The 24017-nt window shown below is 41.2% G+C and overlaps 1 protein-coding gene across 1 annotated transcript in view; it reads left to right on the top strand.

Annotated features, from left to right (window-relative positions):
• HECA (hdc homolog, cell cycle regulator) overlaps window positions 1–22206 on the top strand; it is a 43808-nt gene extending 21602 nt beyond the window's left edge. Inside the window, exons 2-4 of the mRNA XM_021670827.2 lie at window positions 7451–8491; window positions 15748–15902; window positions 18677–22206. Coding sequence (XP_021526502.2) covers window positions 7451–8491; window positions 15748–15902; window positions 18677–18841 — 1361 coding nt within the window. The 3' untranslated portion in view covers window positions 18842–22206. The remainder of the gene's footprint in view (window positions 1–7450; window positions 8492–15747; window positions 15903–18676) is intronic.
• Window positions 22207–24017: the final 1811 nt, after the last annotated feature.

The following is a 24017-nucleotide window of genomic DNA, read 5'->3' as shown; positions in this document are numbered from 1 at the left end:
GAGCATGCAAGTGGCAACATTTGGCCCAAGAGTTGATATAGAGGGCTATAGAGAGAGGAATGGTACTTTCCCAGTTAAGAGAGGCTGGCACCTCTCTGCGCTTGGGATGCTGTGGAAATTTGGGCTTGGGACAGGATTGAGGAGAGGCACAGGTGAAGGAGGGTGTATGCCTGTATGTAGTGAAAGGAGCAAATGAGAAGGGGTGAATATAACACTGAAGTGCTCATCTCCTGGTGGGCTTGGCCAGCATTGCACTTAACATGGAGAAAGGAGGATGAGTGGTCACTTCCTGGTTGTGGCTTTCCTCTGAACTTGTTCAGAAATCCCTTGATTTTTATGACAAGTAATCTAAAGTGATATGGCACTTATTAACAATTGCTTATAGTTAAATAGAGCTCGCCTAGGTACTGTGGCTCACACCTGTGATCCCAGGACTTTGGGAGGCCAAAGCAGGATGACCTAAGCCCAGGAATTAAGACCAGCCTAGGTAACAGAGTGAGACCCCACCTCTACAAATTTTTTTTTTTAAGTCAGCTGGCTGTGGTGGCATGCACCTGTAGTCCCATGCTGATGTGGGAGGATGGCTTGAACCTGGCAGATTGAAGCTGCAGTAAGCCATGACCACACCACTGCACTCCAGTGTGAGCAATGGAGTGAGATCCTGGCTCAGAAAAAAAAAATTGGTTCTTAGGTGTCAAGCACTGTTCTAACTACCTTAATAACTTCTCTTTCTCTCTCTCTTTTGTTTTGAGATGGAGTCTTGCTCTGTTCCCCAGCTAGAGTGCAGTGGAGTGGTCTCGACTCACTGCAGCCTCTGCCTGCCAGGTTCAAGCGATTCTCCTGCCTCAGCCTCCTGAGCAGCTAGGACTACAGGTGCACGCCACCATGCCCAGATAATTTTTGTATTTTTAGTAGAGATGTGATTTCACCATGTTGGCCAGGATGGTCTCGATCTCATGACCTCGTGATCTGCACGCCTCAGCCTCCCAAAGTGCTGGGATTACAGGCATGAGCCACCACATCTGGCCACTTTAATAACTTATTTATTCCTCATGGCAACCCTTTGGGGTAAGCATTAATACTATTATTTTTGCCATTTTACAGGTACAGAAACGGAGGCACAGGGAAGTTAGGTGATTTGTCAAAGGTCTTTAATAAGTTGCAGAGCTGAGTCACATCCAGGCAGGCTGGCTCTATGTCATATACCACAATCTGGGTCGGGAAGCTGGAGATGGAGGACACTGGCCAGAAATTCATACCCTAAGGGGGCCATGCTCTCTGCAAACAAGGGTATTTGTTCCCACATAAGAGGAATAATCAGCAATATAATAAAAGTTTTGAAACCCTACATTTCTGTTTGTGACCTAGATGCCAAAAGGAGGCAGGGATGATATTAGTTTGAGGAAGTGAGGGTGAGGGTCAGGCTCTGCCCTGACAGAGGAGACCTGGATGAATCTAGGAGACCTGGCTGGAGCTCTGTGGCTGCCTTCCCAGCAACTGGGCTGGTTCTCCCCAGGGTTCACCCTCTCTAGCACTATGGTCACCATCAGAAGACTAAGTCTGGTTGGATCATTCTTTTCTTCAACAGAAGATTTATTAAACACTTATTTACATAGTAGTGGGTTTATAAGGATGAATGTGACTAAGTCTCTAATTTAGATTTTGCCTGGAAAGCCTCTTAGGACTTAAAAAGACTCTCCTTACCTTCATTCCACCCAACTCCCCACGTGCTTATGATGCAACTATTTTAAGAGGGATAAAATTATTTAACTCACAGTTAAGAAGCTGAAAATAGCAATGTCTGGTTTATGGGGCTCCTCAGTGTGAATGAGTTTGTCAGGGGGCTTGGGCTCATTGGGCAGTCTGTGTAAATGACTGCTGTCAGATCCTCTTTCAATAGATGGTGAGCACAGAGTTCTGAAGTGAGGGTAGGATGCAAGGTAAGAAAGCTGGAGAGAGAAGATAGGCTTGGCCCAGGTGACCTCAGCCTGGCTACCCTGTTGTCCAGACTTGAAACTCTGAGATTTGTGCCCAGAATCACATAAACCCTGTTTATTTTAACTTGAGCAGGAAAAAATAGAAGCTGGGTACTGAATACTTGATGATGAACCTAAAATATAGGCCTTGGAGGGTTTATATACTTTTTAAAAACAATGCTAACTCTGTGTAAAGGAGCATTTTTCTGTTTTGCTTATTAAGTTATCACAGTTTAGATTATTGCCCCAAGGGAAGTTGGTGGCACAAGTGTGGGATACGCTTCTCCCATCTCTCCTGTTGAAGATTTAGTTGTATCAGATCAATCTGTGTTCCATTTATACCTTTGTGGGACTGCTATTCTCTTTTTTTTCTTTGGAGATAAGGTTTTGCTCTATTGCCTAGGTTCACTGCAGCCTCAGTGTCCTGGACTCACTTGATGCTTCCACCTCAGCCTCTTGAGTAGCTGGGACTATAGGCACATGCCACTGAGCCCAACTAATTTTTAAAAATTTTTGTGGAGACAGGGTCTCACTGTGTTGTCCAGGCTGTTCTCTAACTCCTGGCCTCAAGCGATTCTCCCGCCTCAGCCTCCCAAGTGCTAGAATTACAGACGTGAGCCACTGTGCCCGGCCATACTTACTTATTTTCTAAACAGCTGCTGTATGGCATGTTCAGAACATTAGAAAAAGTAGAAAACATTAGAGTAGTTTGCATTTATCTGGGAAGTGAAAAGCACAGGTTTAAAATTATGGTAGAAGTAGCATATAAGAGTAAATATTTTTACGGAGCTTTACTGTTTATAAAGTGTTTCCATGTACATGAGCTGAATAGGGCAAGCATTTTATCCCCACTTTACAGATGAGGAAACCTGCTCAGAGTCAAACAACTAATCAGGAGCAGAACTGGCACCAAACATCTCTCTTCTGTTGTTCTCTGCTGCTTTTCCAGTTTGGACAGTGTGTGTGTGTGGTGGCGGGGGTGTGAATGAGGGAGGAAAGTATGTTTGAACCGAGCCTTGAAGGAAATCATGTCCGAGTTTAGAGGCCAAGACACCTCGGCAAAAGCATTGTCAGACATCCTCTGACTGTTCCCGAGGCCCACCCTGTTACCCATTTTGCCTGCCTCCCTGGGAGCCTCGCCCTGCTCGTGTGTAATAGGGTGAGTTGTCTGTTGTGCATATTACTGGGTATTTCACATACTCTTGGCCTTGTATTTGTTTTTGAAGCCTACCCGCAAGGCCACATCAAAGTGGCTGACTGTAAACAAGCAGGGCGGGCAAGTTGGAGTGGGGGTTCTTTTTACAAGGAAGAGGCTTGCTGGTTAGGAAACAGTGGAGCGTAGCTGTGAACATGACACTGTTAAAGTGGCAGGAACAGAGCACAGCTGTGGTTCCTCGTCTGTGTTCCATGCATGCACTTCTGTTAGATCATTAGGGCTCTTAGCTTAAGACCTGATATGTAGGAAGTGCTCAGTATTGGTTCAATGCTGTATTTGCTGCTTTTTGAAAAGATACAGAATTTTTCCTCTCTTAATCTACCTTTCTTTAATGTGAAAATGCTTTTCTTTTTTTTGAGATGGAGTCTCACTCTATAGCCCAGGCTGGAGTACAGTGGCGCGATCTTGATTCACTGCAACCTCCGCCTCCCGGGTCCCTGTTCAAGCAGTTCTCCTACCTCAGCCTCCCAAGTAGCTGGGATTACAGGCACGAGCCACCATGCCCAGCTAATTTTTGTATTTTTTAGTAGAGACAGGGTTTCACCATGTTGTCCAGTCTGGTCTTGAACTCCTGACCTCGTGATCTGCCTGCCTCGGCCTCCCAAAGTGCTGGGATTACAGGCATGAGCCACTGTGCCCAGCTGTGAAAATACTTTTTAAATAAATACCAAGTCACTCTCAGCATTTACACTTGGAATATTGTGAATGCAAAGATTAGTTAGATCTTCCTTTGATCTAATTTGATTTTATTATTCTTGGGTTAGTAAAATTTGGTTACTGTGGTTACATTTCAGTCATGTTCACTTCAAGGCTCTTCATATGAAGGAATAAGATAAAAACAACTAAACTTAATAATTGACCAATTAACATTTTAAAGGACTCTAAAGGTCACAGCCTAGGTGACTGGTTAATTTACTCAGTTTCAAACCACTCTTCTACTTCTTCTTGGTGTGCTTCAGTACATTCAAGTCTTTCTGTCCAGGATTACAGCTCTCTTTTTCCCTTCTGCTCCTGTTGTCCTGTGTAGGTTTGGTGAGCCAGTGTCTTTAATGCGACTTTATTCAATACTGGGGGGCCCAGTGGTGCCAGGAACACTAAGATGAGTAAGAGGCTTCCTCTCCGGAGTTGTCAGCTGGTGGGGATCCATGATGAGGGACTCAAGTAAGACTAGGGCCAGACCATGGGGGGAGGGGAGGGGAGGGTTGGAGTCAGGATGGGGGCAATCTGGTAAAATTGGTGTGTAGAGAGGTTGGCCTTGAAGGATCAGAGTGGGGAGGAAGTTGACTAGCTGCCCAGTGCTGTTCTCAGCACTTCATGCATATAGTTTTTTTCGTTTCATTCTTCTGAACCATTTAAGGTACATTCTGTTGTTTTCTGTGTTTTATACAGATGACACAAAGAGAAGTTAAGTAACTTGTCCAAGAGCACTCAGCTCATAAATGATCCTGCCTGGATTCCAACTCAGGCAGTCTGGTTGTGGAGTCTGAACTATGAATGGCTGAATGGGATTTGGACAAATGAAGATAAAGGGGAAGCCACGGTGATCAAATATTAACATGGAGGTAGACAAATTGGTTTAGGGCCATTTTGCTGAGGCTCTGGAATCCCATACCTGAAGGGGATAATTGTAATATATGACAGAACTAATATTTGTACAGGCTTTATGGGTCCACATTGCCACCACCTCTGCTGATTGATTTGGTGGAACGTTGAGTCTGTGGTTCAGTGTGCAGGGATAAGGTTGGGAAGGTTGTTGAGTAGAGGAGTCCCATGGTTTGTTCCCTCTCCTGTGTCTTTAAGCTGTCCTGAGGTTTTGGCCTGCATTCCCTGAACATGGTTAAAGCTTAGCCTCTGCTGCTTCTGTCACCTACCCATGCTCTTTCCCTGCCCTGCAGTTATTCTCTGGAAATAGTTTCCTGGAGTCTCCCTGTTTCTGCCTTTTCACCTCACTGTCCACCTCTAACCTGCCCTCCATCATCCCACTGGAGCTGTTCTCCCTGAGGAGACAGTGCCTGGCTCACTGCTTATTTTGACTGGGACTTTTCAGGCTTATCGCATCCAGTTTATTCTCAACCGGGGTGATTTTTGCCCTCTAGGGGCTACCTGGCTGTGCCTGGAGACATTGAGAGGGGCTGGCCTCTACGGGATAGACAATGAAGTTGCTGCTAGACATCTTACAGGATGGCCATTTTGCAGTTCTCCATTCTTTTTTTGTTTGTTTTATTTTTTAAAGGAAGTCTCGCTGTGCCACCCAGGTTGGAGTGCTGTAGTGCAATCTTGACTCAGTACAACCTCCATCTCCTGATTCAAGCAATTCTCCCACCTCAGCCTCCGAGTAGCTGGGATTACAGGTGTGCATGACTATACCCAGCTAAGTTTTGTATTTTTAGTAGAGAAGGGCTTTCACCATGTTGGCCAGACTGGTATCGAACTCCTGACCTCGTGCTCTCGCCTGCCTTGGCCTCTCAAAATGCTGGGATTACAGGCATGAGCCACCATGCCCGGTCACAGTTCTCCATTCCTAAAACTGTCCTCTGACTGCCTGCACGTAATTCTCTCCTGACTTGTTTTTCAGTAAATTCTCAGTTCATTTCTTACCAATCTTTAGGGGGATCTTCTCCTCCAGCCTTGGTTCCAATCTGTGCATCCCAGGATTCTTTCCCTGGCCTCTGGTGTCTGCCCACTCCTCACATTCCTCTTGGGCATCTCATTAGTCCTAGGGATTTAACTTTCATCTCTGGGTGAATGACCCCACATCTGTATTCACAGCTCTAGCTTGCTTGAGCTCCAGTAAAATTCATGTCTTCTCCACCTCAGTGGTGCACAGGCACTTCCAACTCAGTGGTTCCTAACTAGAGCAGCCGAAAGTCTTCTTCCATCCTCCCTGCCCCGCTCCCACATTGCTGTCTATCAGCATGGACACACACACACACACACACACACACACAAACACACACTAGTGCACGCGCACTCTCTCTCATCACAGTCAACTAACGACAAGAACAGCAGCAACAACATTGATGATCCTTTATGTGCCAGGTACTGTGCTAAACTCTTTATAAGCATCTTTTATTTAATCTTCAAAAAATCTCTACAGGGTAGCTACTATAATTATGCCCATTTATGGTTGAGGAAATTGAGGGTTAAACAGATGAAATAACCAGTTCACTTTCACATAGCTAGTATCGCATGGAACCGGGACTTACACATACATGTCCTTTTTTTCTAATTTAAAAAAACAGATTTTATTTTTTAGAACAGATTTAAGTTCACAGAAAAACTGGAAGTATAGAGTGTTCTCATATACCTCCTGCCCTCCTCCAGCCTCCCCCACTATGAACACAAAATGGTACATATGTTACAATCGATGAACCTGCATTGACACATCATTGTCAATTCCGTAGTTGACATTAGGGTTCCCTCTGGGTGTTATAGATCCTATGGATTTTGACAAATGTATAATGACATGTATCTACCATTATAGTATCATAAGAATGGGTTCAGTGCCCTAAAAATCATCTGTGCTTCACCTGTTCATCCCCCACACCCCATGGCAATCACTTGTTTTTTTTTAACTGGCTCTATCATGTCTTTTTGACATTTTAGAAATAGATTCTAAGCTCAGATGTTCAGTTATCATTGAATAGCTATGAGGAATCAGTGGAGTTCCCATATCCATGAATCATGTTTAATTCTTAAGAATTGGGTTAATGGATTCTAGTTTCTGTCACCATGTTTTCTGTCCTTTCTGGGAACCCACTTGGCTATTTGCACTGTGTGTAGGGGACATATACTTAAGATAGAGTACAAATATGTTGTTGTTCCCACTTCCTGTCCTGCTAGCTTTGGAAGAATTCTGGTTTTTTCCTTCACAGCCTGGCTTTGTAATTCTGTGTAGACCAACAATTAGTTTGATCCAGTATCCCTGCCATTAGCTGTCAGACCACCTTTGAAGAGAATGGGGCATGAGGCTGTCTGTGTTCCAGCTTCTTTCTGGTATTCAGGACAACCTAAAGCTTGCGATGAAGGACTTTGAAGGCCGTTTTTAGAGATTCCACCAGGACTGATTGGTTAAGTAGCTTCATCATATTGTTCCCTGGTTCACTGGAGTGATTCATCTTTAAAGGAACCCAGGAACTGCCTTTCATTATATCCATGTCTTAGAAAAACCTCATACCATGCTGTTGCAAGTACAGTTGAGATTATCTCTAATCCAGACATCTGAAATCTGCCATCTCTCTCTCTCTTCCTCCCCCAGAAGCCCCATGTGCCACTCCCCTGATCTGCAGCTTCGGGAGGCCAGTGGACCTGGAGAAGGATGACTACCAGAAGGTGGTGTGCAACAATGAGCACTGCCCCTGCAGCACCTGGATGCACCTGCAGTGCTTCTATGAGTGGGAGAGCAGCATCCTTGTTCAGTTCAACTGCATCGGCCGTGCACGCAGCTGGAATGAGAAGCAGTGCCGCCAGAACATGTGGACAAAGAAGGGCTACGACTTGGCCTTCCGCTTCTGCTCCTGTCGCTGTGGCCAGGGCCACTTGAAGAAGGACACAGACTGGTACCAGGTGAAGCGGATGCAGGACGAGAAAAAGAAGAAGTCTGGCTCTGAGAAGAACACAGGGCGGCCTCCTGGTGAGGCAGCGGAGGAGGCAAAAAAGTGCAGGCCCCCAAATAAGCCCCAGAAAGGGCCGAGCCACGACCTCCCCCGCCGGCATTCCATGGACCGGCAGAACTCCCAGGAGAAGGCAATAGGTGCCTCGGCCTATGGTGCCCGCTCTCCCGGTGGCTCCCCAGGCCAGTCACCACCCACAGGCTACTCCATCCTCTCTCCTGCCCACTTCAGCGGCCCCCGCTCCTCCAGATACCTCGGGGAGTTCTTAAAGAATGCCATCCATCTGGAGCCTCACAAGAAGGCCATGGCTGGGGGCCATGTGTTCAGAAATGCCCACTTTGATTACAGCCCCTCGGGGTTGTCAGTTCACAGGGGGGGACACTTTGACACCCCTGTGCAGTTCCTGCGGCGGCTGGACCTCTCTGAGCTCCTCACTCACATCCCCAGGCATAAGCTGAACACTTTCCACGTGCGCATGGAAGACGATGCCCAAGTGGGCCAGGGGGAGGACCTGCGGAAGTTCATTCTGGCCGCGCTCAGTGCCAGCCACAGAAATGTGGTAAACTGTGCCCTGTGCCACCGGGCACTCCCAGTGTTTGAACAGTTCCCACTGGTGGACGGAACTCTGTTCCTAAGCCCGTCGAGACATGATGAGATCGAATATGATGTTCCTTGTCACCTTCAAGGTATAGGTGTTACTTCACCTTGCCTGCTTTCCATTTGTTAAAACCAAATAGCAAACAAGATGGATTGCTTTATTTGGCTTCGTTTTCACCAATGTTGTTTTTTTGTTCTAGTCAGATGCTAGGTAACATTTGAATATTTCACCTTTGCCCAGTGATGTGGTGATTTTTACTCTGATGTTGCTGTACCAAGGACCATTGTCCTAGTGAATAATTTTGTGTGCTTGTTCTGCTGTAATTTGAAGAGAGGATTGCTGATGTATCATTTTGCATAATGGGGAAGGAAATTAGAGGAGTTGTTCCATATATGTCACTTAACTGTAAACCTGTTTAATGGGCCCAGCTAGCCATGTATTCTCTTTGATCCTTATAAACAACAATGAGGAAAAGCAGGGATCAGAAAGGGCCAAGGTGTTTTTAGATTAGTTGAGTTAATTTTGAAGTTTATGAAAGATGAGACTGTCTTGATAGCAGCAAAAGGAAAACAGGATTATTGAAAGCTCAGGCGTTAGCCAGGTGGTGGTGGTGGAAGGCAGGACGGTGGGATGTAAGGACTTGGTACGTTTCAGCCATAAATTGAATGACAGGAGGTTGGTTAGTATAGGTAAGAAATCTGTCAGCTCATGTACAACTACTGAATTTCCATAAAGATGAGACACATCACATATAACATGTTTATACTTTAAATGTGTGCTAAAAAACTTGTTGTAAAAATGATATATCCCCACCTGTCTCCTTCTCACCAACCCTACTGTGTCAGTACCCAAACATTTCAAATCTTAGCCGATGTTTCATGTTTTTAACATCATTATTGTAAATACTGCTGTCTTCATTCTCCAGTTTTACATATTGTCTGTTTTTTGACTGGCTTTGAAGATGGATGACTGTGCATCCCCCTTCTTCCTCAGGATGAGATATCACAATTCTTGGTTAAATCCTTAATGTATTCCTTATCGTGAATACATACTAATATTGAACCAAGAAGTATAGGGTTTTTTCTTGTTAAATAGAACAGTATATCCTAGAACACCTTTTGTTTTTATTAGGGTTAATTGATTATTGTTTTCATTTGCATAGTTGTTTTTTTTTTTTTTTTTTTTAAACTTTGGCTGGTTGTTCTGACTCTCCAGCGGCTTTACAAACCAGCTTTTAAAAAGATTGCAGTGGCTCACGCCTGTAATCCCAACACTTTGGGAGGCTGAGGCAGGCAGATCACCTGAGATCAGGAGTTTGAGACCAGACTGGACAACATGTTGAAACCTTGTCTGTACTAAAAACACAAAAAAAATTTGCCAGGCTGGTGGCGGGCACCTGCAATCCCAGCTACTTGGGAGGCTGAGGCAGGAGAATCACTGTAAACCCGGGAGGCAGAGGTTATAGTGAGCTGAGATCATGCCATTGCACTCCAGCCTGGGCAGCAGAGTGAGACTTCATCTCAAACACAAACACACACACACACACACACACACACACACACACACTCTCTTCCACATACCTGTCAGATTCTTTTGGAAAAAATATTTTTCCCCTGAAAATGTCTCTTGTAGAGACTCTTAACCTGTTTCTACCTGTCCTGGTGCACTCAGGACCTGATATACCACATAGCTGTCCTAGGAATGCCTTCATTTCTGTCGTATTTCTAAAAATCTTTTTTCCTAGATCTCATATTTTATTTTTTCTTAGTTTATTCTCTCAGCTTTTAGGAAACATCCCCCAGGAGCTTTTTGAGAAAGGGGGCGTGGGAATAGATGATTTGAGACTTTGAACGTCTGAGGCTGTCTTGATTTTATCTTCACTCTCCATTGCTATTTAGCTGGGTCTAGTCTTCTAAGTTATACATATTTCCCCTTGGCATTTTGAAGGCATTTCTTTACTGTCTCCTATCTTACAATGCCTCTATTTTGAGAAGTCTGATACTAGTCTTATTCCTGTCTTTGCCTCCACCTCCACCCCTCCATAAAGGTTTTAAGATTTTCTTCATATATCCCTAATGTTCTGAAATTTCACCATGATGTGGTCTTTTACAAAGTTTTCTCTATTTGTTATGCTTTCTGTACTGTTTTGGCTCTTTGGCTCTATAAACTTACCATCTTCCATTTGGAGACAGAGTCTTGGTCTGTCACCAGGCTGGAGTGCAGTGGCGCGATCTCGGCTCACTGTGACCTCTGCCCCCCAAGTTCAAGCAATTCTCCTGCCTCAGCCTCCTGAGTAGCTGGGATTACAGGCATGCACCACCACGCCCAGCTAATTTTTGTATTTTTAGTAGAGATGGGGTTTCACCATGTTGGCCAGGATGATCTCGATTTTTTGGCCTCGTGATCTGCCTACCTAGGCCTCCCAAAGTGCTGGGATTACAGGCGTGAGCCACCACGCCTGGTCAGAAATTTGCTTTTGTGTTATTTCTTTGATAATTTCCTCCACCCTATTTTCACTTTTAAAAAAAGTCTGTCAAACTCTTATTAATCAGATATTAGACCTCTTAGATTATTTTTTTGTCAGAGTAGAGTACTTCTTTATTTTATATATAATAAAGGATATCTAATAAATATATACATGGACCTTTTCATCTTTATATTTTTATTCTGCTTTATGGAAAATTTCCTTGACTTTTTATTCTGGTATTTTTACAGAGTTTAAAATTTTCTGTTCTTACATTTTTAATTTACAAGAGCTCTTCTTAATAGCATTTTCTTGTTTCATGTATGTAATTTCTTGTGCTACCTTTCTGAGCAAGGAAAGGGAGCTGAAATTTCAGAGAGTAGTCTCATTCATTTTGAGAATTGTACCTAACTCTCTATGAGCATTTGTTATAAAGGAGAGCATCCCAAAACTTAGTGATTTAAAAGGATAATTTAATGACTTTTCACAATTCTATGGGTAGATTGATTAGGACAGTTAGGTTGGCTTAGGGGACCTCAGCCAGAATGGCTTGTCTGTGTTCTTTCACCTTCTAATAGGCTAGCTTGGGCTTTTTCACGTGGTGCTCTCAGGATGGCATTTAAGAGATGTGAGTGGAAGCTGCAGAGTCTCTGTCTAGAGGCTTAAGCTTAGAACTGAGTAACATCACTCCTATCACATTTTGTTCATTAGCGTAAGTCCGAAGACTAGCCCAGTTTCAGATGATGCTGAAATACTCTGCTTTTTGATGGAAAGTGTTGTATACAATTTATGGTGGTTTGAAATTTATTGCTCCCTATGATCTCCCTTTCCACCCTCCCCAGTGCTTGTCCAGTTTCAGAGCTTAACCATTTACTATTCCTCAGTCTGCTTTCTGACCTCATATAATTTGATTCAGGGTTGAAATAACCTCATTGTTTCACGGAAGATGGAGGGTTTTTTTTTTTTTTCTGTTGGGTAATTTTAGAGGGAAGTGGATGGAAACACCTTTATTTCTCCATTGTAAAACTTGAAACATTTTTTATGAAGATAATATGGGTACATCATATTTGAGAATAGTAGTGTTCTTTTTCTATCCATGTTGGACAAATTCTATTTGTGTAATCAATTGATCAAACTTACAGATTTTACACATGCTGAGTACTATCAGTTCTTGCTTGTCATCAATTTATAATCTTAGGATAAGATGCTTTTATAAAATGCAACTAACTTACCAGGCTTAAGATTCTAGTATCACACCTGGATATGATGTATGTTAAGTATCATGTAATTTCCAGAGAAAGGGACCACTTTGGCTTGGTTCATAAAAAGAGGCAGCATGAAGATGATGTCAAAAGGGGCTGGATCTTGGTAAGCAGAGGGTCTACCCAGGTCAGGTGTTTGTCGAGGAGGAGGTAGTGCCTGCAAGCAAAGGAAGGATGGTTAAGAAGAAAAAGAATGGCAGGTTGTGATCAGGAGATAGGGAGAGGACTGTTTGGTTGGAGACAAGGGTGTTCTAGAGGGGGAAAGGAGTAGGATAGGGAGAGAACGGATAGCAGAAGTACTTTCAAGCCATAATAAAGAGCTTTGCTACATGTTCTTCATGAATGTGAATGGAAAGATTTTCAACCTTTATTTTAAAGCAGGCAATCACATGGAGGAAAGGGGTTTGAAAGGGGTGGGATCTGGAGACAGAGTTGAGACTTTACAGTCTGTAGTCTAGATACAAGGAGAAAAGAATGCTAAGGTGGAGACAATGGAAGGGAGGGGATATCGTCAAGAGGTTATTTCAAAGAAAATTTGCAGCTTGTGAATTTAGAAACAAAATTCACTTTATTTCTAGACCAGATAAATGGTGCAAGAGTAGAGAAAGGAGACGGGTAGATAAGGTGGGGAAAGGAAGGGCCTGACTTTAGGGGACAGAAGATGAGGTTTGTGTGTGTTGGGTTTGAAGGGATGTTGAGACTTGTGTGGAGATGTCTAGCAAATACAGTTAAAAATAAGCATTTGGATTGAACACTGAGGAGTTTATAACAGTGGTGGTTAAAATCCTAAGGGTAGAAGAGCTCTTGGATATGAAGAAAAGAAAAAGAAAATGAAGGAGGATATGATAAACCGTTAAGTAAATCTTGAGGGTACCTTTCAGGGAGCAGATGGAGAAAGAGGTGAAAATTAGGCCCGAGTACTTGAGTGCGTGTGTATACATCAAAACATAGACATATAAATAGATAATGCACACATTAGATGTGCACCACAAAGATATTGAGAAGTTGAATGTTTGATATAAAACCTGAGGATCAAGGTGTTTAATCATTACAGAGAAGTCATCGTTGCCACAAGTGAGGCCTTGACCACATATCAACATTTTTATTGCCACATCTTTGAGTAATCCATGCCATTTTATTTGTAGTAAGAAAGTGTAAATTATGTCTTTAATCACCAATTACTGATCATGCATTCTTCTATTTTTCTTTTCTTTTTTCTTTCCCTTTATGTTTATTTTTTAGTATCTCGCTCTGTTACGCTGGCTGGAAAGTAGCAGAGTGATCATAGCTTACCGCAGCCTTGGACTACTGAGATCAAGCAGTCCTGCCCTAGCTTTTCCAGTAGCTAGGAATACAGGCTTAAGCCACCAGTCGGCTTAGTTTTTTCAAATGTTTTAAAGAGATGGGGTCTCACTGTATTGCCCAGGCTGGTCTTGAACTCCTGGCCTCAAACAATCATCCCATTTCAGCCTCTCAAAGTACTGGGATTACATGCATGAGCCACTGTGCTTAGCCTGGCCATGTGTTTTTTAAAGTATTTTCAACTCTAATAGAAGGGCCACACTGCAGGCCATAGGACTGCACAGCATGCAGGCTGACCTGCTGCTGCAGTACTTGCTATATTCAGTGGCCCTCTCTGGAGTATTACTCCCTCGCCCTGCCCTTACCCCTCTCTGCCGTCTCCAGACTCTGTCTCTGGACTCTGTTTGCTCTCTTTTCCTCTGAAGATAGTTTCGTTTAGCTTTAATAATTTATTAAGATTGATCTAATTAGGAAGTTCTTATTGGGCTTCTTTACCACTTTGAATCACATGTGATTGTTCTCCCAGGAATCGATTTTTTGTTTAAATTCACAGAGGGTTTAGAAATTCAAAATTCTCTGTGCCCAGGACAATGTGTAGTAGAACTGAAACAAACCTAGACTCAGTCCAGACCAGGTGTTCCAGTGAGTTTGCCTGAAGGTTATGGATCAGAGAGACATGAATCAGTCTGGACTTGCTACTTAATTATCTTATGAACTTGGGCAAGCTGCTCCACTCTCTGAACTTCACTTCCTACTATCAGAAGTGGGAGCAACAGTAATGCCTATTTTATAATGTTGCTGTTAGGGTTAAATGAAGTGATTCACATGGAGCTGGTAGCATAGTGCCATACCCTTGGTTAACCCTTTGTAAAAGTTACTCTGTCTTCATCATTCTGGTCATTGTTAGCAACGCATGACTTTTGTGTCTATGGCTGCTGGTACCCTTCTCAGCTGTGGCCTCTGTACCTGTGAATGTTTGGGAATTGCACTGAGTAAGCAGGATGGAGAGTGCAACTCAGGTTTTTTCCAGTGGCTCCTGGATCTTTGAACGGACTTCCTGACATGCCCCGAGGCCCCAGTAGATGTGGCATGTGAGACCCTTTTATTTTCAGTGCCCTAGAGCAGAGGTGGGCAGGCAGTATTTCAAGAAGCTCTTGTCATCTTTCCCCGTTTTCCTATAAAGGCCCCCAAGGTTATGCTGTCTTTGGCTGTTAACATGCCCCATCCATTTACACTTATAAAATGCTTTCCACATCCCAGACAATGTGCTAGTCAGCTAATCTACAAGGATGAATAAGACATGGTTCTTGCCCTCAAGGAGGAAGAGGGTCATACAAGCAAATGCAAATGAAGGGCTCCCCTAAGTACTATAGATAGAACATAAGCCCTTCCATCAGGTAGGGAGCAGGTTGGCCCTTATCACTGAGTGCTGAAGAGCCATAGTCTGACTGATGGCAGTGAGCAGCACATTCTGAATAGAAGGCTACTTAGGATTTTGTGTTCTCCTGATGGTAGTTTTTAATATGGGGGGGCACCCTGGGTCCCACACACAGCAGAATTGTTGCTGTTGTATATGTTGCCTGGGCAGATTCTGGACATTTTGACTCTTTAATTATTTGAACTGTGATGCTTCCATATACACTAGACATCTTTCCTTTATAAACATTAAGATGTTATCAAATAATGGAGGGGAATGGTGTTGTAACTTTTAAGGGCCCAATGAATAAGAAGACATTGAACTTCTTTTAAAACGTTACTTACAAGTGAAATACAATTCTGTTTCCCAAATTAGATGTGGTGATGGCTGAACATTTTGAGAACAAGGACAGTTAACATGGTAATTTTGGTTGTGGTGTAATTCTGGGCTATCCATCCCCAAGGCAGATTTTTGACTTTTTATGTTGAGACTTGTCAGGGGGTGAGAGAGCTTGTGACAAGACCAAGGTTGCATATGCTAAACATAAACTTTTGATGAGGAAGGCATGAATGCAGTAAAGACTGGTTTTGAGTATATGTGACTTTGTTATTTGAATTTGGATGGACCTATAATGTAAACCCAGCAGCACTTTTTGGAAAAGTGAATTGAAGCCAAGTTTTTAATATTCTTGAACTTAAAATACATGTTTTATTGACAATAGTAATTCATCATTATCTTGAAAGGACAGCTTGTGTAATAAATACTGATTTTTCTTTTAATATTTATCCAAATGATAAAATGTTTGCTTATAATTGGTAGATGAAACACTTTTTATCCCCTTGGAGATGAAACATGATTTCCATGATGGCCACTCTGAGCCTTGTGTCTTCTGTGCACAGGGAGACTCATGCACCTGTATGCGGTGTGCGTGGACTGCCTGGAGGGGGTTCACAAGATCATCTGCATCAAGTGTAAGTCGCGGTGGGATGGCAGCTGGCACCAGCTGGGCACTATGTACACCTACGACATCCTGGCTGCCTCTCCATGTTGTCAGGTAGGTATAACACACTGAGAGAGCAGTGGGTGATATTAGGCCTCCATCCCCAAGTGAATGTAGAGAAGATGCTTCCAATAATAAACAAGAAATTCTGTCCAGCAATGATGGCTGAGTTACCACTTGTAATGTAGTCATTCAGTGGAATATTATGCAGTCATTAAAAGGGATAGTGTAGAATAATACATAATTATATGGGAAGCATTTCTAGTATATTAGGTCAAAAGAACAGGTTATAAAATGGCACAATAATATGCTTGCATTTGTAAGTAAGTGAGCATGAAAAGTGAACTACTAACCTGTTACCAGATGGTCTCAGTGGTGGGAGGCTGAATGGTTCCTTTAGTTTTCTTTTTGCTTGAGTATATTTTCTTTTTTTTTCTTTTTTTCTTTTTTTTCTTTGAGACGGAGTCTCGCTCTGTCGCCAGGCTGGAGTGCAGTGGTGTGATCCTGGCTCACTGCAACCTCTGCCTCCCCGGTTCAAGCGATTCTCCTACCTCAGCCTCCTGAGTAGCTGGGACTACAGGTGTGTACCACCACACCCAGCTAACTTTTGTATTTTTAGTAGAGACAAGGTTTCACCATGTTGGCCAGGATGATCTCGATCCTCTACCTCATGATCCACCCACTTCAGCCTTTCCCAAAGTGCTGGGATTACAGGCATGAGCCACTGTGTCCAGCTACTTGAATATATTTTCTAAGATTCTGTATGATTAACTTATACTAAATTTCTAATAAGAAAAAAGTTACTCAAAGAAAGAAAGTCACTTTCTTAAATAGACAGGATTTTCTTGTTGTTTTCTTGCTGTGGGATAGTACAATTACTCAGGAATTGCCTGCCTTGTAAAGTGTTAGCGGTTGTTGTAATCCTTAAAGCACTACTAAAAGGAGGCATTGTCTCATGCTATGAGAACATCTGAAATTTAGCTGTCATCAAAAAGAGGAAGTATTCACATATGAAAACACAAATAACCTGTAGAATCACAGGAGACAAAATCCTTGGAAATATCTTTCTTTACTTCCAAGTGTTGGGGAATAGAGCATCTTGTTATATAATTCCTTGATACTTTCATGGGCAGGAGAGAAATTTTTCTTTGCTCTAAAGTGTTCCAGCCTGTTTTTTTAATACAAATCGCTGATACATACTTCATTAGTTACTGTATAGTTTTATGTCTTTAGCATTATGGCTTGATTTTTGTAAAGAGAATATTTTTACTGTTAGTAGATATTCACTGTAGTATTTTATGATAGTTATTGTGCCTTAATGCCAGCTCTTGAGAGAAACCAGAGGAAGTGGCTTCCCTCTGCATACACACCAGGGAGGATTATCTTTTAAATTAAATAAGGAAGTGAAAGAATGTTTGAGCCTGTTAACTCAGAAGATTAGCACTGCAAAGGGCCTGGGATCTAGACCAGCCTCCTCATTTCCTCATACAATGGAGGCCTAAAACCTTGGGATATTTTATCCAGGTCTACATACATAGTGTTACAGCCATGCCTGCACCCTGTAATTCCTGTTGTGGTGTTCTCTCTAATACACCACTGAAAGGCAACGAGATTATTTCCATGTCTTTAGGAAGAAAAACAGAATAGCATCCTGCCACACCCAGCCTCTTGGCATTCACCATGCACTATATTTTTTCCTTAAAATAATTGGAGCCCAGACCTTTCTTATCTGGCCCCCTACTGAAATGGAAAACATGTTTGATTACATGTTTAAATTTAAAGGTTTGATTACATTTTTAAATTAAAAATCTATTGACAGTATTCACTGTGAGGATACAAGTTTTAGACACTACTAATGAATCAAGAGAAGTCTTCAATAAGATGGAGCCAAAAATAAGCAATAATTGATTCTTAGAAAAGCATAACAGGGTGAAGATGGGTTTGCTCAGAATCACACTTTTAATGTTGTTCAGATCTCTCTTGATTTTGTTAAAAGAGTGTTTATCTCAGGTTACAGAAAAGTAGTTCGTGCTGTGGCTGAGGGTGAGCAGGCTGCTTTGGTTCACTCCCTGCTTTGCTGCTTTTTAACCGTGGTCTTGGGCATGGTGCTTTATCACATGTGCCTCAGTTGCATTATCTTAAAGTCAGCTAATACTATCTACCTCCTAGGAATATTTTGAGAACAAATTGAGATTATACTTTCTAAGTACATTTAGAAATGAGTCTAAATCGAGTCTGTTTTATTTATAACTTCTGGTTATTCACTTAAGTCCTGGAGCCATTGCTGAAAGGTTCCAGGACTGTGCTGTTAACAGGAGAGGCCAGGCAAGAGTGAAGATGCAGGGCTGGGAACTCCAGAAGCCTCAGACCAGCACCGCACTTCTTGGATTACTAACTTTACTTACATATTTTGGGAAAATTTCTTTTTACGTCAAAACCCAGTTGTTGTATAGAGTAGAATGAAAAAGTGTGTATGAATTTTTTTAAAATAAACCCAGAATCTTCAAAGAAGTTTCATGGAGGTTTGGGTGACGGAAGTCAGCTTCCTGCGGGGAGGGGTTTCTTATTGTTAGGGAACTTCAGTGGAGAGTGTTTAGGCAGTACCAGTTTAGAATTTTCTTCTCATAAGTAGGTGAAACAGCTAGCAGTGCTGCATCTCAGGAGAGAAGTTGAGGGTCTTTCAGGCATACCCCATTTCTCTGTTTTTGGTAATAAAAGGGATGCTTTATGAAGCTCTTGCTTAGCTTCCCAGCATTTTGGTTTGGATGACTTTGACAAGTGTTGGGAAGCGAAGGGGTGTTGTGGTTGATGGTGTCTGTTTCCCCCAGGCCCGCCTGAACTGTAAGCACTGTGGGAAGCCAGTGATCGACGTGAGGATCGGGATGCAGTACTTCTCCGAGTATAGCAACGTCCAGCAGTGTCCACACTGTGGGAACCTGGACTACCATTTCGTGAAGCCATTTTCCTCCTTCAAAGTTCTCGAAGCTTATTGATGAAAGCTTTGCTTTAGTAATAGCTATTTTATTGATATTATTACTTTATTACATATCTTTTATAGGGAAGCATTCTGTGACATTAATTTCTTTTCTAATTTAAAGGAGAGTTACTTTGTTGTATGTGTGCCACTAAAATAGGGGCTGCCCTTGCCCTGTGTTGATTCCCGAGTGTTAGTCTGTGGTTTTGACAAGAGCCCAGATGGGTAATCCTGTGCATTTCGGTCGGGGTTCACTCTTACTAAGAATATTCGATGCAGCTTTAAGATGATGGGGAGGATGGGGTGAACTTAGGAAAGGAATTATGTGGCTATAAACTAAAAGTTTGATAGGAGTTGGAAGGAAATGCTTACTACAATGTTAACTTCCTAAAAACCTACTTTGAGATCTTCCTTGGGTCTTTGGAAGAATATGTGACAAGTGAATGTAAGTCTGTGCCTGGAGAGCCATTAGTCTATCTCAGCCTAGTGTTCTGCAGCACACGTGGGCAGGCAGTTTACTCACACTGACAGATGACCTGAAAGTGGCACCAGTGCTGTTTCTATTGCTATTGTAATTTGCCAATCCATTTTTCATGCTGAAAATAATATCCAAATTGTAAGACATATGAAAGATACTAGTGTTGCAGTTATTGGTAAACTGACCTATAACAGAATATGTGAAATGGATCTGGAAATAATGCAAGAAGGCAGAACTCAATCATTTGAATTGTGTCCTTGAAGTTGGTAAAATAGCTCTTAAGGAGAATCCATGAATAACATGATTTGGGCAATGATGATTTATTACAGGTTGCCCTGTTGAAGTGTCATTTGGTGTCAGATTCTTCTCAGAGGTAAATCTCTCAGCCACAGAATCTAACTGGTGAGCTTCAGAACCAATAGTTGCACACTTACTGTCCTCAAAATTGCTTATGGCCATTTTTAACCCATTTAATTCTGAGTTTCCAAAAGCAAAGATTTGACCTTAAGAGGGAAGGAAAAAAAAGCGAAAGGATGATGAAGAAAATAATCATTGTACTATTTCTTTTAAAAGTATGTTTTATTTGGGAAAATCAATGATTGTAATGTACAGCAGTATGTTTGAAAAATAGACCATTCAAAAAGCCCATGATACCTTACTCTTGATGAAAAAAGATGATCATATATAGAGAGAGAACTTGATTAGTCAAAGCATTGGGCATTCCAAAATACAGCCTTTGGTTCAGTAGATTTTGATGCACTGAATAGACTGACATCCCATACTCTTAGAGAATTGGAGTATGATTTCTCAAAAGTGAATTTGATAATTTCATGTATGATATGCATAGAGAATGCTAAAATAATGCTGAAAATAATTTTATGAATAGCCAAATTTGGGGTTGATGTGAACATTTTATATTACTCATTTACCTTTTTTTTTTATTGTATAGTTTTTCTTTTCAGAAGCATTTAGGCAATATTGCAAGTGAGCTTCAGTTCTATATGAAGTATTTGATGTTTTGTTTGAAACAACACAGCATTAACCAATGTATTGACTAATAATTTTCATCTTTCAGTTTGGATGATTGGCTTTGCTACATCTAGGTTGGTATTTGATCATCTGAAAAATATTTCAGTAGGAAGAAATGCATAAAATGCCTGTAAGAAGTAGTAGGTCATTGAACTGACAGTGTTTGATGCAACTAAAAGAGGACTGTAGGACATAGCTTCCTGCAAACTTGTCTTTAATGCACAAAGCTGTAGTTGTGAATTAACTATTTCCTTATTGATTCTCTCATGTACCCAGATACAAAAAGTGTTAAGTTTCTCTTGTCCTTGTAACACCATTTGGATTTTACTTCTGAATTTAAAATAAATAGTAAAATATTTACAGTGCTGATCTTTAACCCACCTAAAATTTTATAGTGAAACCTGCTTTATATTGTTGTTCTGAAGCTTACAGTTGACCTATACAAGCTCCTGAATTTAGAACTGCTGTCGGTGTAGTATATGCTGTGTTCCATGTTGCCTTTTTAGATGGCTTTCTACCCGCTAAAAAATAAATATAATGAGGTTTTATGGTCATTGGGTAAAATTCACTCTTGGACATTATTTCATTGATAAAGTTAGGATTCTGTGGATATATTCAGTTACATAAAGAGAAAAGCATGAAGAGCATGAAGCGTATCTGAGAATATCTTTTGCCTTTAAGATGATTCATTCTTGTCTAGAGGGAAAATTTGGCTGATGTGGGAATAAAATATAATTGAGTATTCAACACCATGAAGATAAATCTTATTTTGCACATCTACTGACCTTAATACCCCAGACTTTTCCTGAATAATTGGAATTGGAATATATAAAAAAGGAATATTATTTTTGTTGTGGTTAGGATACTAAAAGGATATTAGTCCAAGAAATCCAATTACTGTTTTTCTGATGAATACTGTTCAGTAACATGAAGCAGTCTTAAGAGTGACTAATAATTTCAAAGTGATTTTTCATCTACTCTTAGTATTTTTTAATTATTTATTTTTAAGAGTTTTATACCTTGAGCAAGTACAATGATTTGCTTTAGTTTAGTGAGAGGACAATTTCTGATTGTTTTCTCTTCAGGCTATCTCATCTCTTCACTCTCTTGTTACATTTGAAGCAGTCAGTATAATGAGTTTATACTTTAAAAGATGTTGCCATGAAGTTGAGGAGTTGAGTAAATTATCCCATTCTAATTGCAGAGGAGCTTTCCTCAGATGCCCTGTAACTTCTAGTTTTTGTGCAAGAAGTTCATTTTCTGAGTAAAAGTTATTTTCATATACGTTGGTGGAAAATTAACTCATCAAAAAATAATCTTATTAGGTATTTGAACTCTAAAACTAACAGATAAGACTGATATGTACCTTATTAGAGCACCAAAACTAATTTGCTAAAGTCTTCTGTTTAGTCCTGCAAGACTGATGCCTAACACGCAGCCTGTTCTCCTGTGTCTAGGTCGAGAACTCCAGTTTGCTTTTCTGTTTAGTGTCCTGGTAGCAGCTGTTGAGTAACTTTCACTGGAGGTTGGGGAGGAAGTGAGGAGAAAGTGTTCTTGTTTAGTGTTTATTTCCTATAATAGGATGCTGCCCAACCCAGTTCATCTCCATGTCCTGTTGACTGAATATTCCAGGTAATTGAAAGTAAATATAATGGATGGGCTTCATTAAAACCAGCTCAAAAATAAATTCCTGTCAGTAAAGATTTCTTGTCAGGATGTCTTGGATTGCACTTTTGTTGAGGAAAGACAGTGTAAATAGTTAAAGAATGTTGATAAAGTTGAAACATTTGGTTGTGGAATTGTATGTGGTTTTAGAGGGTTTCTGTTTGTGAAATGTATGTATTAAAAATAATAAAATTCCAGAAACTAACATTTTACTCTGTTGTTAGTTTGTCACTTTATTTTTGGTTGGGATTTTTGAACGGTGGGATTGTCTGGTCAGAAAAAATGAAGAGAAAGTTTTCTCAGGTTTTGATCACTATTCAGGTAACCATTTCAAAGTCGCTCCTGCAGCTGATAAAAACTACTAACTTTTTGTGCTGCTTGCAAGTCATGTATCACATGTAAACTCGCTTTGCAACAAAAGCTTTCTGTAGGAGAAAGTTGATTCTATATGGATAGTCTGAAATTATTGTTCTGGTTTTAGGGAATTCTGTTTGATAGATAGTATATGTTAAAGAAAAGTAAAAACAGAGGCCACCATTTAGATATATCCCAAGGCCAACCACCCATAGCCACATAACCGAAACTTAAGTCATCCTGATGTCCCTGAAGTGCTAGTTCTAATCAAACAAAACACAAAATGTAAGACCTTGTCAGCATGGTTTAGTGAAATCAAACTTGTTAGCTGTAGTAGTCACCCCTTGTCTGCGATTTTGCTTTCTGTAGTTTCAGTAACCCATCCATGGTCAATCTCAGTCTAAGAATATTAAATGGAAAATTCTAGAAACAATTCACATGCTTTAAATTGTGCACCATTCTGAGTAGCATCATGAAATCTCAAGTCCTGTGCCATCCTGTCCAGCAGGCGAATCATCCCTTTGTTCAGTGGATCCATGCTATAGATGTCACATACCTGTTAGTCACTTAGGAGGCTGATAGATGAGTCCTGTTATTGCAATGCTTGTATTCAAGTCACCTTTGTTTTACCTAAAAATGACCCCAAAAGGTGACCGGGCGCAGTGGCTTACACCTGTAATCCCAGCACTTTGGGAGGCCAAGGTGGGTGGATCACCTGAGGTCAGTAGTTTTTGATCAGCTTGGCCAACATGATGAAACCCCATCTCTAGTAAAAATACAAAAAATTAGCTGGGTGTGGTGGCGGGCGCCTGTAATCCCAGCTATTCGGAGGCTGAGGCAGGAGAATTGCTTGAACCTGGGAGGCAGAAGTTGGAGTGAGCCAAGATCATGCCACTGTGCTCCATCCAGCCTGAGCAACAAAAGCAAAACTCTGTCTCAGAAAAAAAAAACAACAAACCGAAGTGCAAGAGTAATGCTGGTGTACTGTTATAATTGTTCTGTTATTACTAGTCATTGGTGTTAATCTCTCATTGTGCTTAATTTATAAACTTTATCATAGGTATGAATGTATAGGAAAGGTCTTGGAAAGGATCCCCCAAGGATAAGGGAGGGCCTACTGTGTAGACAAATCAACAACTGGTCTGCTTTCCTTTTAAAGAATGTTAATGTGTAGTAGCCAGTCACAAAAGAGGGCAAAAATTCTTTCTCCCTTATGCTTTATAAATGGTGCTTTGCACAGACTTCTAACCATTTTGGTTTGACATCTCCAGGTTTGCCAGCTGTTCTTTTGTATGCACAATAAACTTAGACAATTTAAAATTTTGATCTGATTTTATTTTTGACAATAGATTATTCTACAGATGTTTTCTTTGTTTCCTAGGTCTGTAACAATTTTCATAATGAAAAGACTTGATCTTATGCATCTTCATTATAAGCAAAGAGAAAAGTGAGTCTAATTGAATGTCTTACTGACTTCATTTATGGTGATCAAGAATAGTTTATCCTTAAATCTCCTTGTCCTCTTCAATTCAGATATCATTCTTGTCCAATGTATTGAAATCCACAAACATTAGAACACAAGGTAAGTTGGGAAAACCTGGGTAAAGAAAATCTTCAGTCTGCCAGTGGATTCAAAGCCTGTGTTGTCATTTATTAATGCAGATAGATG

The sequence above is a fragment of the Aotus nancymaae genome, unplaced genomic scaffold (assembly GCF_030222135.1).
Source record: "Aotus nancymaae isolate 86718 unplaced genomic scaffold, 86718_ANA_hifiasm-v0.15.2.pri h1tg000040l, whole genome shotgun sequence".
Lineage (NCBI taxonomy): Eukaryota > Metazoa > Chordata > Mammalia > Primates > Aotidae > Aotus > Aotus nancymaae.
This window is presented reverse-complemented; position numbering and strand designations above follow the sequence as displayed.